The sequence below is a fragment of the Homarus americanus genome, unplaced genomic scaffold (assembly GCF_018991925.1).
Source record: "Homarus americanus isolate GMGI-L3 unplaced genomic scaffold, GMGI_Hamer_2.0 scaffold31037, whole genome shotgun sequence".
NCBI lineage: Eukaryota > Metazoa > Arthropoda > Malacostraca > Decapoda > Nephropidae > Homarus > Homarus americanus.
The window spans coordinates 20,066,551-20,084,433 of NW_024722227.1; the positions used below are offsets into that span (position 1 = coordinate 20,066,551).

The 17,883-nt window shown below is 41.9% G+C and overlaps 1 protein-coding gene across 2 annotated transcripts in view; it reads right to left on the reverse strand.

Moving 5' to 3' along the window:
* Positions 1 to 17,883, reverse strand: part of LOC121862408 (GTPase HRas) — a 141,024-nt gene that overhangs the window by 54,076 nt on the left and 69,065 nt on the right. For both annotated transcript variants that reach the window (XM_042360676.1, XM_042360675.1), the window contains one exon: positions 5,421 to 5,563. In XM_042360676.1, the coding sequence (XP_042216610.1) occupies positions 5,421 to 5,563 (143 nt within the window). The remainder of the gene's footprint in view (positions 1 to 5,420; positions 5,564 to 17,883) is intronic.

Genomic DNA, 17,883 nt, shown 5'->3' on the forward strand with positions numbered 1-17,883 from the left:
GAGTGGCAACAGGAACAGGCAGAGATGACTGCTGGGAGTCTCTAGTCACAACTCTGCACATGGGCGGCACAGATAAGATGTCATTTATGCACTGGGATCTAGGCAGCAGTGCAATCCGGTCCTGTCTGTGCAACTGAGCCACTCTGCTCACCCCACATGGGAAGGGGGCTAGAAAAGGTGCCCTAAACAAAGCCTGCCTAAAGAACCGACCTGACTGGGCAACCACACCCAGTAAGGTCATCCTTTTGCGGTCGAAAACACAATCAAAATCACAGATCCAAACAAAAACAGACCATACAACTTCTTATGGTCGCTGCATAACATCAACATAGCAGCCATTAGTGAGTCCCGGCTCCCAGTTGAGGGTCAACTCACAGAACGGGGGTCTGGCTATGCCTTCTTCTGGAAGGGTAAGCCTGCTGCAGAGAGAAACCGCATTTATGGAGTTGGCTTTGCCATCCGCCAACGCATCCTATACAGGCTAACTGAAAACGCCTATTGGGATCAACGAGCACCTCGTGACGCTCCGAGTCCCACTGAATCACTCAAATCATGTCTTTTTCATCAGTGCATACGCCCCAACACTGGATGCAGAGGATGACATCAAGGAGGCCTTTTACACCGACCACAACAGTGCTAACCTCTATCCCCAGAGAAGACAGGTTGTGCTCCTTGGCAACTTCAATGCCAGAATTGGCAGAGATGCTAACATTTGGCAGGGAACCACAGGGTGAAATGGACTAGGCAAGTGTAATGCCAATGGCCTACTCCTCCTCAGCAAGTGTGCTGCACACAACCTCACTATCACCAATACCATGTTTAGGCGGCAAGTTCAAGGGTTCGTGGCAACACCCACGATCCAAGCACTGGCATCTCATTGACTACATCATTGTCAGAGAAAGAGATCGCCAAGATGTCATCACTTGAGCCCTGTGTGGCTCAGACCGCTGCGACACTGATCATCGACTCGTCAGAGCCAAGCTCTCACTTCACATCACACCAAAATGACGAAGGCAGCAAGCCTCCAGAAGAGCTTTTAACACTAAGCATCTGGAGGATCCAGACGCTTAGTGCTAAATTACCATACAATGGTAATTTAAATGTCCCGCCTTACGGAGGGAAGGAGGGAAGGAGGGAAGGAGGGAGGGAGGGAGGGAGATGGTAATGCATGTTGCCACTGTTACATATAATGAAACTACAAAAGTTGTGGAAAATCATTTCAATACTCTAATGTGACTTAGATATAAAGAAAATATAATATAAAACTTTAAAATAAGAAATGAAGAGCAAGAGCATGGGTGTGTATTTTGTGTAGCAACTTGACTGGTGAGGCCTATTTCAGTTTAAATGTGCACCACACAACCACCTCTGCTGTAAGTTAACTTTATCCTCTGTCAATTATTGTCAAGTTGATTTCAGCAGAAAATATTTAGGAAAAATAATGAAAGCATAAAAACAGCAAAATTTATAAAAGATAGTGCGAGCTCAGGACACGCACGCACGCACGCACGCAAGCACGCACGCACGCACGCAAGCACGCACGCACATACACACACACATGCACAGATGCATTCTCTCTCTAACACCCCTGCACACATGCACACAAACCAGGGACAAATCCAGGGGTGGGGGGGGTCCTAGGGGTTCGGACCCCCATTTCATCAGAAAATTCCAATACTATTTATTTAATGCAGTATTGTACTCAGGTGTTTTTGTATAGTAAAGTCATTACTATTGACCTCAGAATATCTCCTAAAATCAAGTGCACATGGCTTCAAAAATGCCCATGATATTGGTCAGATTTAAACAAATTTCCTGGGCAGGATTACCCCCAAAATAAATACAGTCATCGCCAGTTAACGTCCGACAGAACAACGCCCGATCGCATATCGTTGCCCCCAAAAAAAACGTGACACCTGCTGGACCACCACTCCACAACCCCCTGACGGAGACACAATGATCCTCCCCATACTGGTCAGATATTATGTGTTAAAGGAATATGCTAACTTACTTAGGCTTTTTATAAGCATTTGCTTACAGGTGAAATGTTAACCTACATCTATTGAGGATAAAATCTTTCACCTACAAATTGACAATAACACATTTGCTGTAATCAGACATATCTAGTTGCCTCAACAATTGCAACCCCAGTTGCAATTGGGGTTGCAATTTCTAATTCTGTGGCATTACTAAAAATAGTAAAGTTTCTGGTGCACTCTAAGATTAAGAGAGAAGACGGAAGACTCAGGCGTCCTGATGTGAGAGAAAACGGACTCGTATGACAGGGGACCAAATTAAAAAAGCATAGCTACATGTTTTGTGGACTACAGTATTAAGTGTACCCTTTTCATCACTTTGTAATAAACCTAGCCATGCCTATGTGTGTTTATGATATTTACCATAACATTATATATATATTTAGTGGGTCTAAATGGTGGTAAAATGGGAAACTTGGGGTTGGGTCTTGGGTAAATGAACCAATTAAAATAAAGCCCATAGGTTCTGTACTTTCGTTATCGGCGGGGTCCCAATTAGGCGCGATAACCAAGGGATGACTGTACTGTACTGTATATACCTGTGACACTGGCCAGTTGCTTCTGGTGTTATGGTACAGGGGTACCAAGTGACAGCACTAGGATCCCACTTCCTCTATCAAGGAATAAACAATTAAAATTTAAATTGAAAAAAAAATATTCAAATAAATTACTATCTTACAAGAATCCCTCCAATGTAAGTTATATTCACCCAGGTCGTTTGGGTGGAAAATTATGAGACGAGCTTAGTCACTCTTAAGTAATGATAAATAAACACGCAGGCAGGCCTTCAGCGCCAACTGTCAAATCTTATCTCAAATAAATAAACAAACAAACGCCAGACATTGTCACCTCACCTCCCGCCCCCTCTTCCCACCCTGGTGATTTCTTTATGTTTATTTTATATAATATCTCAGACTAAAGTTAAGATAATATAATTTGCATTGCTGAAATCCTTGCAAGACAGAGATTAATTTGAATATAAGCATCATATATTTTGCTCAAGATATAAAAAATGTAGTACATTAGTGTACAATACTGTAGTACATTTTATAAAAAGTTTTTCAACTGTATTTTTGGGTAGATTTACATAAATTTCTTCATTTATTTTCATCCATTTACATGCACACACCATACTAAAAGAAACATAAAATAAATAAATGAGTGCAAAGCTGGAGTGCACATGTACTAATTTGATTACGGTACTAAAATTGTTATGTCTAGTGCAAATTACAACATGTTTATATTCAAATAAATCAGTATCTTACAAGGATCCCAGCTATGTTAATTATATTCTCCTAGGTCATATCACTGGCATTTTAAAATGAAAGAAGCTTAGTAGGACTGTTAAATAAACACACAGAGACCTTCAACCACCTCAACACCCCCCCCTCAACCCCTCGCTGGGTGGCGGGCCGTCAGTCCCCCCTTCCCCCAGCCAGGCTTTTAGGCTTACAGTTTTTATCTTATATAATATCTCAGACTAAAGTTAGGAGATTATAATTTGCATTGCTGGAATCCTTGCAAGACAGCCAATAATTTGAATATAAACGTCATATATTTTGCTCAAGAGATAAAAATTGTTGTACATTAGTGTACAGTACTGTAGTACATTTTATAAAAAAGTTTTTCAACTATATTTTTGGGTAGATTTACATAGATTTCTTCATTTATTTTCATCAATTTACATGCACACACCATACTAAAAGAAATGTAATAGAAATAAATGACCTTAGTGCAATGCTGGAGTGCACATGTAATAATTTGATTACGGTACTAAAATTGTTTTGTCTAGTGCAAATTATAGCATGTTTATATTCAAATTAATCAGTATGTTACAAGAATCCCAGCTATGTTAATTATATTCACCCAGGTCATTTCACTGGCTTTTTATAAGAGAGAAGCTTAGTCACCTAAGAACTGATAAATATACAGCGTTAGACCTGGGCCTGTGCCAAGTGTCAAACGTAGTACCTCCCCTCACCCCACGCCCCCTCGCTCGCTCCCACCCTCTCTCTCCCCAATCTGCCCGTCGTTGCTGGAATCCTTGTAAAACAGTGAATAATTTTAATATAAACGTCATGTATTTTGCACAAGAGATAAAAATTAATCACCTGTATCACATTACAGTAGTGATTTAAGAGTAAAAGTGTATATGTACGTAAAGAGTATTCCATATACACGTAAGAATAAATAAAAAGTTTATGTGATGATCGGACAACGTCCATTTCGGTTAACGTCACGTTTCCAAGAACTTATCTAGGAAGTTAACCGGCGCACGACTGTAATAATAATTTCCCCCAGCTGGGTGGGCTTGCTGTACTCGCTATGTTCCCCCACCCACAACTTCTTGGACCCCCCCACCCTTTGAGAATCCTGGATCCGCCCCTGCAGAGCAAGTACACACAACACAAGCACACGTTGTCACTGAAAAAAGCACTAACAAGGTGATTGCAAGCAAGAAGAAACTGCCTGACTCAGGCATTCAAACACAGGAGGTATGTGGGTTGTGTATGATGCTTCTCCCTCGGGGCTCTCTCTCCCACACCCTCTCACTTTATCCTATTCTTTCCTACTTCCTCTATCTCTTTCTTGCTCTCCCATCCACCCTGTTGTTTCTTCATGCTCTTTCCCATGTTTTCACCCTTTCCTACTCTCACTTTACCCCACACACTCTTGACCTCCCCTCTCCCACACTCTTCTTTTAAACTCCTATGCTCTCCCTTCTCCCACAATCCTACCATCACTTCTCCCTCCCCTCCCCACACTTTCCTATCCTCTACTCTCCCACACACTGTATCACAGCTCAGCTGGGATATGCTGCCTCTGCCAACTGACCCTTAGCAACTGTTCCTAATGATCAGTCGGCAGAAGCACACAACACAAATCCCCTCTCCTGCTCAGTACAAACGGCACGGGTGGAAGTATCTCCCCCAGTCATACGCTCCCACTGTCGCCGTCTTTTTTTCCCCTCAGCCAAGCATGTAAAGTTGAATGCGTGTAAGTTAAAAGCGCATAAGATGCGGCATGATTGTACTGTATAAAGATTCACTAAGAAGATTGGCATTGTAATAGGGAAAACAAAGACACGCCTGAAGCAATACTCCTTCACTCCTTCAATGTACCATCACTTAAGAGACAGTACAGTAGTAGGTTTATTGATCAAAATGTAACCAGCACATGTAAGATGTTGAGGAACAGCAAGAAAAAATTATAGTTATAATGTGCTAAAGGAGGAGCCTGAACAAGCAGTGAAACATGTAGCCATCAATGAGAAACAAGTTCAACATATGAGTTAAAGACCATAATTTCCATATAAAAATTGTGAACACTTTATAAATAACTTCACAGAAAGCAGAATAAACACCTGGTTCATCTCCTACTTACAAACCATGGGTACCACTTCAGCATCTTTAACTCTCTTTATCTGCTCACGATATGTACTTATATCCTCAAAGGATTTTGCATTGTTGACGGCAAACACAAGCAGGAACCCTTCTCCTGTTCGCATATACTGGTCCCGCATTGCACTGGAAAGACAATTAAGAAATTAAGTACACTACTGTATTAGTAATCCACAATCATACTCCAACAAAAAAACATACCTCAAGTAAGAAGTGAAATTCTAAAAAATAAAATAAAAGTTCACAGTATGCTGTAAACAGGATACTGTACAGTACAGGTATACTGTACTGTACAGAAAATGGACAATGATTTAACCCGTAACTGGTCATTGATGTTCAAATATGTGATCACCGATGTAACTATCTCTGGTCATTCGTTTTGTAAGTATACTTTTCCTGTGTCATTAAAACTGAGTCTAGCTACCATAATCTGTTGGCTGGTGGTGTCTGGCATCTTGTGTAAACGTTTCCTGCCACTCAGCATTGAGGAATCCCCCCCCCTCCCATATCTTTCCACAGTCAAAGTTCAAGATTTTTTTTTTTTTTTTTTTTTAACGGGGATTGGCCCTACTGAGAACAGGTCACTGACCCACATCGGGGCCTGAGGGACGAAAATGTAATGATGATGATGATGATGATGATAATAATAATAATAATGATGATGATGATAATAATAATAATAATAATAATAATAATAATAATAATAATAATAATAATAATAATAATAATAATAATAATAATTATTATTATTATTATTATTAAAAAAAATAAATAAAAATTACATTAAGATCTTGTATTTCACGAGTAATATAGACTGGAAAAATTGCGCGAAATTCAAATTCGCCAAATGCAAATACATAAACTAATGGGAAAAATTACAATAAAGACTGGCCACTCTACATCAACCTCTGATTTTCCCATTTATATCCTCCAAATGATACAAATTCTGCCTTTATTGACTTGATGGTGCTTTCCGGAAAACCAGTAATCTTTCTTATCTCACTAGTTTTTAGGCCTTCCCTATTTGGCCGCTTAAGTGGGTCTGTCCCACCCCCACCAGCACCACCCACAGTAGAGGTAGAGGTCATTATCTTGACTTGACAGGTCGCTAGGATGGCGGGGGGCTACAACACAATAGTTGCGCTCTTGTAAACCTCTTTTACGTTCACCACCGGCAATTCGATCACCAGAACGCTTCTTGGAAACATTCTTCTTACCTTGTCTTTCCATATTCATCGCTAACACAACAAAATTGGAGAAAACAATGAAAATCGTGGAGCAATCTACAGAAACCGTGCGATTCAACTGATCACATGATGTAAACAGAGAGCACTGGTGCAAACCGTTATTAGTCCTCACTGCGAAATTTGCAAAAAAAGAGAACAAAATTTACAGACTACCTCTCAAAAAACACTTCACAAACAAAAGACACGAATCAATTCAACATGTGATGTCGAACGTGAACTGTAAACATTGCATAACACCGCGCCAGGCATAAAATATTGAGGATGGAATCAAAACATTGAGGATGGAATCATGTTATAGCCAACAATTCATATGCAAAAGTTCACAATTTACAAACAGCATTCCCCTGTTCATCAATCGCATTACAACCAATTCGTGTTGACAAAACACACACGTTGTAGCAGAAATGACTAACTAGTATGAGGGTCTACCATTAGACAACACATTATGCTTCCAATATCTTTCCAGGCTGTAGTAGCTTCCTGTTTGACAGCTGCCTACTACCTACGCAGTAGTCTTAAACACCATGGGATGTGAACGCAACTCAATCAGGATGAGATTTACTCTGAATTATTTGGTAAGGGTGAAGATGAACATGGTATTGACAGAGGCATGTATTCATAGTGATATTGAAGGTGATGATAATGATAATGACCCGTACTATGTGTTTGAACAAGAGGAGAGCAATGACGATAACCATGATGAGTGGCAAGTGGAGGATAGAGGGTTGCTGCCCTCCCCATCTCCAGGAACGTCCAGTACTCCCTCTACTTCACCGACCCCTACCACTCCCAGTCCCACTGCATGGTTACATCCACCCACACTCCTTCCCTCCTAAACTAGCTCCTTCCCTTCCATATTCCTTCCTCCGTCCCACACTGTTCCCTCCCTCCCACACTCCTTCCTCCCTCTCACACCGCTTCCTCCCTCCAACACTACTTCCTCCCTCCCTCCCACACTACTTCCTTCCTCTCTCCCACACACCATCCTTCCTCCCAGACTCCTTCCCTTTTCCCAGAATCCTTCCTTCCTCCCTCCCAGACTTCCTCCTCCCTCCTACACTGTGAATTGCCATAATAATCTAAGTTGTTGTTTTTTATGGGGAATAGCCCACCCAGGCACAGGTCATCAACCCACAGTGGGGCCTGGGGTGGGGGGAAATAGAGTATATATAAAAAAAAAAAAAAAATTTAAATAGAAGAGTAGAAGGTTATATTAATCTACACCACGAAGATGCCGGAAAACCAGCTTTTTTTAAGTGAGACAGATTGTATGAGTATGGAAACACAGGAGGCAGAGCATTCCAGAGTTTGGCTGTATGAGGAAAGGAGGATGTACTATAACGGGTTATTCTAGTGTGACCGACATCCACAGGAGGAGAATTAATAAGACAAAATGCCTTTGATTCCACCCTATCTAACAGTTGGACAGAAGAGCCACCCCAGATATGAGAGCATTACTCCAAGTTAGGATGAATGAATCTCTTAAATACTTGAGGCAACTGCTCAGAAGTGAATTAGCTACGGCATCTGTAGAGCATTCCAAGTTTTCGGGAGGCAGCTTTAGCAATGTTGTGGATGTGTGGCTTCCATGACACATTAGAAATTTTAGAAATTCCCGCCAGAATTCTAACAGATTATCCAGCAAGGAGGCTACTCACCGAAGCATGTCTTCAATGTGGACGAGACTGGTCTCTTTTGGAAGAGGATGCCTGAGAGGACCTATATCTCCAAGGAGGAAAAAAGAGCGCCAGGTTTTAAAGCGGCAAGAGACCGCTTGACGCTGCTGCTTGTCGCGAATGCTGCCGGCGACTTCAAGCTGAAGCCTATGCTAATTTCTCGCGCTGCCAACCCACGGGCCCTGAAAGGTTACTCTAAGGATCACCTTCCTGTCATTTACAAGGCAAACAAAAAGGCATGGGTAACCGGCGCCATATTTAGCCAGTGGTTAAACGTGTACGCCGTCCCTGCAAGGAATGAAGGAATACTGTGCCAAGGAGAACCTTAACTTCAAAATTCTTCTGATCCTTGACAATGCTCCAGCTCATCCTCCCAATCTCGACAACGTGCATGGCAGTGTAAAAGTTGCATTCCTGCCTCCCAACACGACAGTACTGATGCAACCTATGGAGCAAGGCTTCATCGCCACATTCAAGGAGTATTATTTATGCCGTACAATGGCCCAGTTGCTCAAGGCGACAGACGGAGAAAATAAACCAACGATCCGAGAATATTGTCGTGGCTTCAACATTCTTCATGCAATTGACAACATTGACAAGGTATGGGAAGAGGTTTTAGAAAGTTGCCCGAATGGTGTGTGGCGTAAACTGTGGCTCGAGCGAGTCAACAGTTTTACGGGATTCACGGACTTGGTCCCAGCTGTAAATAGGGATATCCTCAGCTTGGCCAGACAGGCAGGCTTTGATGAGCTGGAATCAGAGGATATTGAAGACGTTCTGGCATCCCATACAGAAGAGTTCACCAACGAAGATCTGCAACAATTGACAGAACACAGGCAGCCGCAGAGTCTCAGTGACTCCCCACCTTCCTCCACTCCCACCCTCCTCCTCCGCTCCCGCCATCCTCCTCCTTCGCTCCACTACCCACCACACATTCGCTCTACCACCTCCGCCCATCGGTGAGTACCAATACAAACTTAGCACAGGTGTTCCCCTACTTACGACTGCTTCAACTTACGTCCATCGGTACTTACGAACTACTCTGACCTTACGACCGTCGGGACATACGACCGTGGCAGTCGTAACCAAAAATATTTTCAAATGACGCACGCATTTTCTATACCGAAACGTTTCCGTCCCGGGCGAGAGCATGGCGCGGTAGGGTGTGTCATACGGAGGCGAATTTTTTTTTTTTGAGTTTGAAAAATCGGCCCATGGTATTAATGATGTAGTTCTATGTGCAGAATCATGTGATATCTTCAGATTTGAAAAATTTTTATTTTTTGCTAGGTAAATTTTAACTTGAAATCTTATGAAAATTCAGTATTCCCACCCTTTTACCAACACCACTAAATAGCTTATTTAAAGTAAAGTAAATGTATCAGGTTAATTTATTAGGATGAAAATGATCCAGAATAGTGAAACGAATGATCTTGACACATTTATTAAATTTAATATTCCTTTAGAAAACAAAATCATTAAATACAAAAACCGGTTTTACTACTACGACCCGGTGTTGCTGCACACCATAGAGAACATGTCTTTCTTGCTTCTGTTTCTACTCATCACCTCCCTGCTGACCACCTGAGCCTGGATGTAGCCTTCCCTCCTCTCCTGGCTGTACACGTGACTGCTGGCCTCGCTCACTTGCTGTACACAACGCTCTATACTCTGGGTGCGAGGGCCAGGCAGGGACATGGGGTTGTCCAGGAAAGCTCTGACTTGAACATTGGTGAGGCTGCAGGTAAGAGGGGGCTCACTGCCAGCCTGGATGTTATCCAGATCTATGAGATCAGTGAGGGTCTTGGCACCTAGATTGACTTCAGGAGTCTTCCTGACCCTGAAGGAATCGTCACCAACTGATTCGTCATGCCCAGATCCTCTCATAAGTCTCATATCCAAGATCTTTTTGACTGCCACTCTTCTCTCCTCATCCTTACTGCAGAGCATTGTCTGCAGAACTGCCTCGGGATGAGCATACCAGGAAGATCTCCTCACAGTCTGCTCCACAATCTGAACAACCTTCCTTGGCTGACTCCTCAGGAGCTCAAGCTGGAAGAGAACATGCCTCGGACCTTCGGAGAACGATGACTTGACCTTGGTGTTGAACCAATTTGGCAAGTAGACACTCATGATGAATTGGACAATAAGTCTCAGGTTGTGAAGCTGGTTCCCTTTCAGTTTATGATGAGCGACCCAAATTCTGCAGAACCTGAGAGCCGTTGTGAGCCACCGAGAATGTGAGACTGGACCTATCTGCAGGTAAGCAAGTCTATCAGGCATGACCCCAGTTTTGATGGCACTGCAAATCATGTAACCATAGTACTGGTCAGTACTCAGGTTGTCAATGACAGTATGTGCAAGCTCAACGAGTGGAGGGCCAACTGTGATTTTTTCAAAACTCGGATTTATTTCTAACTCAGTGGCAGAGTCCAGCATCTTGCCAAGAGGACCAGACCATCTGTTGTTTGAAAGAGTCTTGCCATCCAGCTCCTGGATCAGATGTCTGAGTGGCAACTCGTTGGTGTGGAGGTCACAAACAATCCAGACCAGCTTCCTCCTAATCTTCCGCTCTATCCACTGCATGACTCCCCCTTGCCACCCTGTGTTCGTGTTGGTGCTGTCCCCTCCAATGGCCTGCAGGGTCTGGTCTACGTTCCTCTCTCTGGGCCAGTTCACAATGTTATCTGCTACTATCTCAGCTGGTTTCCTGATGTCATCTTTCTCTGGAGTGAAATGCCACAAATACTTCCCTCCTGGTTCACTGCAGCAGGAATAGTGTTCCTCCTTCACCATGGCAGGGAACAACTTGTCAGAATCTCCAACTTTCATGAACACTTTAGTGTCATCCCTTCTCCCATCAGAGAACAAACAATTGATTCCATTTTCTCTTATCCCCTTATCAAACTCCTCTTCTAGGTTACTGACAAGTTTCTCCTGAGCTCTCCTTACTTTGTTATGATCTATCACCAGGTGAACATCATCAGGTGTTACCAAATCCACCGTCAATCCAGGCAGCTGTTGCTATCTCTGCAGTTTCTCTGAGACCAGTGTGGTGTCGATGCTGGGCCAGAGCTATGCTCGGATATCTTTCCTATTTCAACTTATGCCTGGAAGGTTTGGGATCATTTATTTTCTGGTTAGGGACAGTCACCATTCTTCCCTGGTTTCAGCACTCGGATCAGCCATGGGGAAGTCATTAAACTCTGAATCAGCTTTGACTCCAATCATCGGGTCTTTTTTTAATTTCACCCCATTTTCTGTTCTTCCTCGGCAACTTTCCTCTCTATCTCTCTGTGGCAGCCTTGCTCTCTGGATCTAATATTCTCAATAGCTCTATGGAGATTCTATATTAGCCTTCTCTTCAAAGCTTGACAAATGCCAGTTCGATCACAGAATCTTCAGTTCACTAGTAAATACAGGATAAATTTGATCACAGTCACGATCACATCCAAACTCAGGCAGACAGAGAACACCAGCACTTGCAAGTAATTATGTCAAATAACTGGTCCAGTTGCTTTGCAAAGCTGTCCTTAACTGCAAGTTTTCCTCTCCCAAGAGAGATATCTCTTGCCTTTTCCCAACTGGCTAGCAGTCTCTCACTAATCTTCTTTGACTTGTTATGACTGGAGGCTTGAACTGAGCGTTAGCCAGAGTGTACTGTGCCAAGACAGCTTTGGTCATATCACTGGCAATGTCTTTGTTTGTGTAAGTTCTTTGGTTCTTTTCACTGATTTGCCTGATTAAAACACTCGCATCTCAAAGCATCTCTCAATGTAGGCAACTCCGACTTCAGGAGCTCTCTCCCAGACCCAAGATAGTGACTGAGATGGCTGGATTTTTGGTTCCTCGTCCTGACACAAGCAGCCATCGCAAATATTATCAACTTATAAATGCATCAGAATCTGAAACAGAAAAAAATATTGTTAGTTGGGTTGTTAAAGAATGAAGTCAGAAAGCAGTGTTCACTATTTAATTGTAATGCACTAATGCAGCTGTACGTTAGATTTTCGATAAATTTCACGCTAAAATTTACCTAGCAAAAGGTTGCAAAATATTGAGACTTAAATTATTTTCTGTTTATATACACTAAAATCTACCAAAAAAGTGAAGGGCCATTAGTTTTAGCTGATCTTCCCTCCTATGACACACCCTAATGGCGCGGCTTGGGTCGCCGCGTGGGTACACTCACTCAGTGGAGCGCTTAGTTGGTGTTTGGCTATCGGATCCTATACTGATCGCGCTGTGAACTTTCGTTATTATCGTATTTAATTGACTTTATAATGACTGGAAAGCGTGAAAGCGAGAAGGCTGCTGGTGCTCCAAAGAAAATGAGATAGGCAATAACATTTTACATGAAAATGAAGATAATAATGCAGCATGAGAATCGAAAAACTGTACCAACAATCTCACGCGACCTACAGTCTGCGCGGAATATTAAATCGCGATAGGGCCGACGAACTAAGTTCTCGCAAAAATAAGATCATTTGTTGTGAAGGCTGTCCTGGGATGCGAGATGTCAAAACGCTTGGTTTGCTGGCAAGTGGTGACATTTGGCAACTGAGAACACGCCACGGCTTGTAGTCAGTGCGCCTCTGGCAACTGTGAGGGGAAGATTTATTGCGCGGGTTCCCGCGCCATGTGGCCATGTTTTGTCTAGTTTAAGGTGCATTAACCCGACATAGTGGCCATCAGAGATGTCCAGGAGGGTTACTACAAGAGACGATATTGCAGCAGTGATTGCATTGTACAAAGCGAACCATGTACTGAGAGAAATTTCGGCTCAGACTGGTGTGGCATTACGAGTTGTTCAAAATCTTGTCAAACGTTTCCGTGACCTTGGAGAGGACGATTTACCAGCTACATTACCTAAGTCTGGTAGGCCTAAATTATTGTCTCCACGGACACTTAAAGTTATTTCTCGACAAGTTCGGTCCAATCCCTCACTCACAGCACGTGAAGTGGAAGAGAGAAACCCCCGTCTTTTGAGTCACGTCTCGTTACGTTGTGTTCAACAAGCCCTGCACGATGACCTGGGATTTAAGAGCTTTCGTGCCCGCCGTAAACCTCTGTTGACGAAGAGACAGAAGAAAAATAGAGTGAAATTTTGCAAGAAATATGAAGTGTGGGATTTAGAGTCATGGAAAAGTGTATTGTGGTCCGACGAGGCTACGTTTTCTGTGACTGGGAGTAGTGGTGGGAGGGTGTACCGCCCGCCCCACTCAGACGCGCACCTCCTACAGTACACAGTGAAGACTGTTAAGCACCCTGCCTCGCTTATGGGTTGGGCTTCCTTTACGTATTATGGTGTTGGTGAACTAGTAATCCTCCCTAAGAACCAGATGATGAACCAGTAGAACTATCTTGAACTGCTCAGTGATTTCTTACCTGAATCATTTGATAAAGCTAAGGCAAGCCTTTTCATGCAGGACGGTGCCCCATGCCACACTGCTAAAAGTGTCATACAGTGGCTCAAAGACTGTGAGGTACCTTTCTTTAATGACTGGCCTGGCAGTAGCCCAGATCTTAACCCAATAGAAAATTTGTGGTCCATTGTTAAGCGTCATCTGCGCGACGCTGACACATCATCAATCCCGAAGCTAGAGGCAGCCATCAAGGATACCTGGGCAAATTTGCCACCTGACCTCTTGCAAAACCTTGCTGACAGTGTTCCTCGAAGGCTAAAAGAATGTCTGAAGCGCAGAGGAAACACTACAAAGTATTAATTGAAGTGGTAAGTGTTACTTGACTTTATTTATATAACATAATCGTAAATATCAATATTTTTTCAGCACACGATCTCACATTCCGCGCGCTGTAGGTTTCTCACACTCGACCATAGCCACTATTCTGAAGGAAAAGGAACGTATTCGTGATGTAGTGAAAGGAACAACACCTATAAAGGGAACTATAATTTCAAAGAAAAGACAAGGTCCTATTCACGTTATGGAAAAATTATTGGGGATATGGATAGAAGACTAGATACAGAAGCGTGTACCCTTAAGCCTTCTAACCATACAGGCTAAAGCAAGAAGCCTGTTCCAAGGCCTGAAGGAGCAGGCAGGAGGTGAATGCGATCAAACCTTTACAGGAAGTCATGGGTGGTTTGATAGAATTTAAAACCGCTACAGTCTACACAATGTTAAGAAGAGTGGAGAGGCAGCTAGTGCCGATGTTGGTGCTGCCGAAGCTTTTAGGGAGGAGTTAGAATAAGTGATTGTGGAAGGGAATTATTTGCCTGAGCAAATATTCAATGTGGATGAGACTGGATTATTGTGGAAGCGCATGCCTGAGCGGACATACATCCACAAAGAGGCGAAAACAATGCCAGGATTCAAGGCATTCAAGGGCAGAATTACACTTCTGTTGGGGGGAATGTTGCTGGTTTCAAGCTAAAGCCCTTCATGATCTATCATTCAGAGAACCCCAGGGCTTTTAAACATGTCAGCAAGCACACACTGCCAGTGTTTTATCGTAGTAATAAGAAAGTCTGGATGACCTTAGCACTGTTTGAGGATTGGTTCATGACTTGTTTCATTTCTCGAGCCAAGGAGTATTGTCTGCAACAACGGATTCCATTCAAGATTTTGCTGATTTTGGATAATGCTCCAGGACACCCACCACACCTGGACAACATGCACCCTGATGTTAAGGTAGTGTACATTCCACCTAACACTACCTCTGTCATCCAACCCTGGATCAAGGTGCTACTGCTGCCTTTAAAGCGTACTATTTGCGTACGACCTTCGCTCAGGCTGTTGCTGCTACTGAAGGTGAGAAAACGCTCAGAGTTTTGGAAGTACAACGTTTTGTCATGTATAAAGAACATTAGTGCAGCATGGGATCAGGTTCCAAAAAATTGCATGAATGGAATATGGAAGAAAATCCTGAAAAGATATATGAACAGTTTCAAAGGATTTAATGAAAATGAAGTTATTTCGGATATTAGTAACAAGATAGTGGAGTTAGGTAAACAGCAGGAGTTAGAAATTGATAACGAAGATGTTGGACAGTTGGTTGAAAGTGTAGCAGAAGAGCTCAGTAACGAGGATCTTATTGAACTAGATGCACAGAAAATTGCAGAGGAAGAAGAAAGACAAAATGTAGAAAAGAACCTGCACCCCCCAAAAAGTTTTCAGTGAAACAAATGGCAGAGGCATTTGCTACAATTAATAAAGGAATGCAAATGTTTGATGGCATGGATCAAAATTATGAGCGTTATGCCAAAGTTGACAAAATGATCCAAGATGCACTTGTTTGCTGCAGAGAAATTTATAATGAAAAGAAAAAACAACTGTGCAGTCTAAATTGGACATCTATTTTAAGAAGTCCCCCAGTGCTGTCTCCTCACGCCCCACCAGTGCTGCCTCTTCACTCCCTCAAGATGATCCAATACCTTCAACCAGCAAGTTTCCACAGTACATAAACCTGTCTGAAGAAAGCGACAGTGATGACCCACCCAGCCCTGTCTCCTCCTCTGCTTCATCCAATTAATATACAGTCCGCCTAGCATACGCTGATTAGTTAACAGAGATACCCGTGAATGTTAAAAATCCGTGTACTTTTGCCCCCCCCCAAAAAAAAAACCCTGGCCCCCCTTGTCCTTATTTACTGTATATACCTGTGTGTAGTTCGAGTTTTTAAGACCAAATTATTTGGCAAAAAATTGGGGGTCGACCTCTAAACTGGTAATGGTTTCGTTAGGTTGAAAAATATTTACCAGTAACTACCAGTAAACAATGGAAATGACGCACCAACGCACCACCAGCTGTGAGTGTCGGTACAGTTGCCAGGGCAGATCTCTTGCGTCATCATAGCAAGCCCAAAGTAGCCAAATGCATGGTATGGTAGCACAGGACGATGTAAAAATAAAATATTCATTTTTTAAAGTATATTTATAGATACTGTACATAAATTTTTGTTCATTACATTTGAAACATCAATCTTTGTTAATTAAATTTGAAACCAAAGAAAACTACGATACCGTATTTCTAAATACCGGGTATTTTCATTAAAATATTACATCACAAGTGTATTTTACCTTAACTGTGACTGAATGAATATATTCTCAGAAATAAATATGGAAATGTAATATTTTTGCTGAAATGATGTATGTATTACAGTGGAAAGTGGGATAAAATCATGACGAAAACAATGACTTTTGCTTTCTTTCGTTATTCAAAAGATTTTACCGTGGAACAAACCTGTACTGTACATGTACTAAATGATTACGGTACTTAAATTGTTATGTCTATTGCAAATATAGATTGTTTATACAGGTATTCAAATAAATCGCTATCTTACAAGAATCCCAGCAATGTAAGTTATATTCACCCAGGTCGTTTGGGTGGCAAATTATGCGAAGAGCTTAGTCACTCTTAAGTAATGATAAATAAACACGTAGGCCTTCAGCGCCAACTGTCACATCTTATCTCAAATAAATAAACAAACACCACACTCTGTCACCTCACCTCCTCCCCCCCCCCATGCTCGCTGGCTACCTCCCTCCTTGTGTTCCCAGACAAAAGATTGGTGATAACTTTATTCTTTAAGGTGTTTATTTTATATAATATCTCAGACTAAAGTTAGGAGATTATAATTTGCATTGCTGGAATCCTTGCAAGACAGCCAATAATTTGAATAAAAACTTCATATATTTTGCTCAAGATATAAAAATGTAGTACATTAGTGTACAATACTGTGTAGTACATTTTATAATACAGTATAAAGTTTTCAACTGTATTTTTGGGTAGATTTACATAAATTTCTTCATTTATTTTCATCCATTTACATGCACACACCGTACTAAAAGAAATAAATGACCTTAGTGCAAAGCTGGAGTGCACATGTACTAATTTCATTATGGTACTAAAATTGTTATGTCTAGTGCAAATTAGAGCATGTTGCTATTCAAATTAATCAGTGTCTTACAAGAATCCCAGCAATGTTAATTATATTCTCCCAGGTCATTTCACTGGCATTTTAAAATGGGAGAAGCATAGTAGGACTGTTAAATAAACACACAGAGACCTTCGCCTCAAACTGTCAAACATATTACCTCAACCCCCCCTCCCACCCCTCGCTGGTTGGCTGGCTCCTTCCCTCCCTCCCTCATCTGCTCAGCCAGGGGTTTATTTAGGCTTACAGTTTTTATCTTATATAATATCTCAGACTGAAGTTAGGAGATTATAATTTGCATTGCTGGAATCCTTGCAAGACAGCCAATAATTTGAATATAAACGTCATATATTTTGCTCAAGAGATAAAAATTGTTGTACATTAGTGTACAGTACTGTAGTACATTCTATAAAAAAGATTTTCAACTGTATTTTTGGGTAGATTTACATAATTTCTTCCTTTATTTTCATCCACTTACATGCACACACCATACTAAAAGAAACGTAATAGAAATAAATGACCTTAGTGCAAAGCTGGAGTGCACATGTACTAATTTGATTACGGTACTAAAACTGTTTTGTCTACTGCAAATTATAGCATGTTTATATTCAAATTAATCAGCATG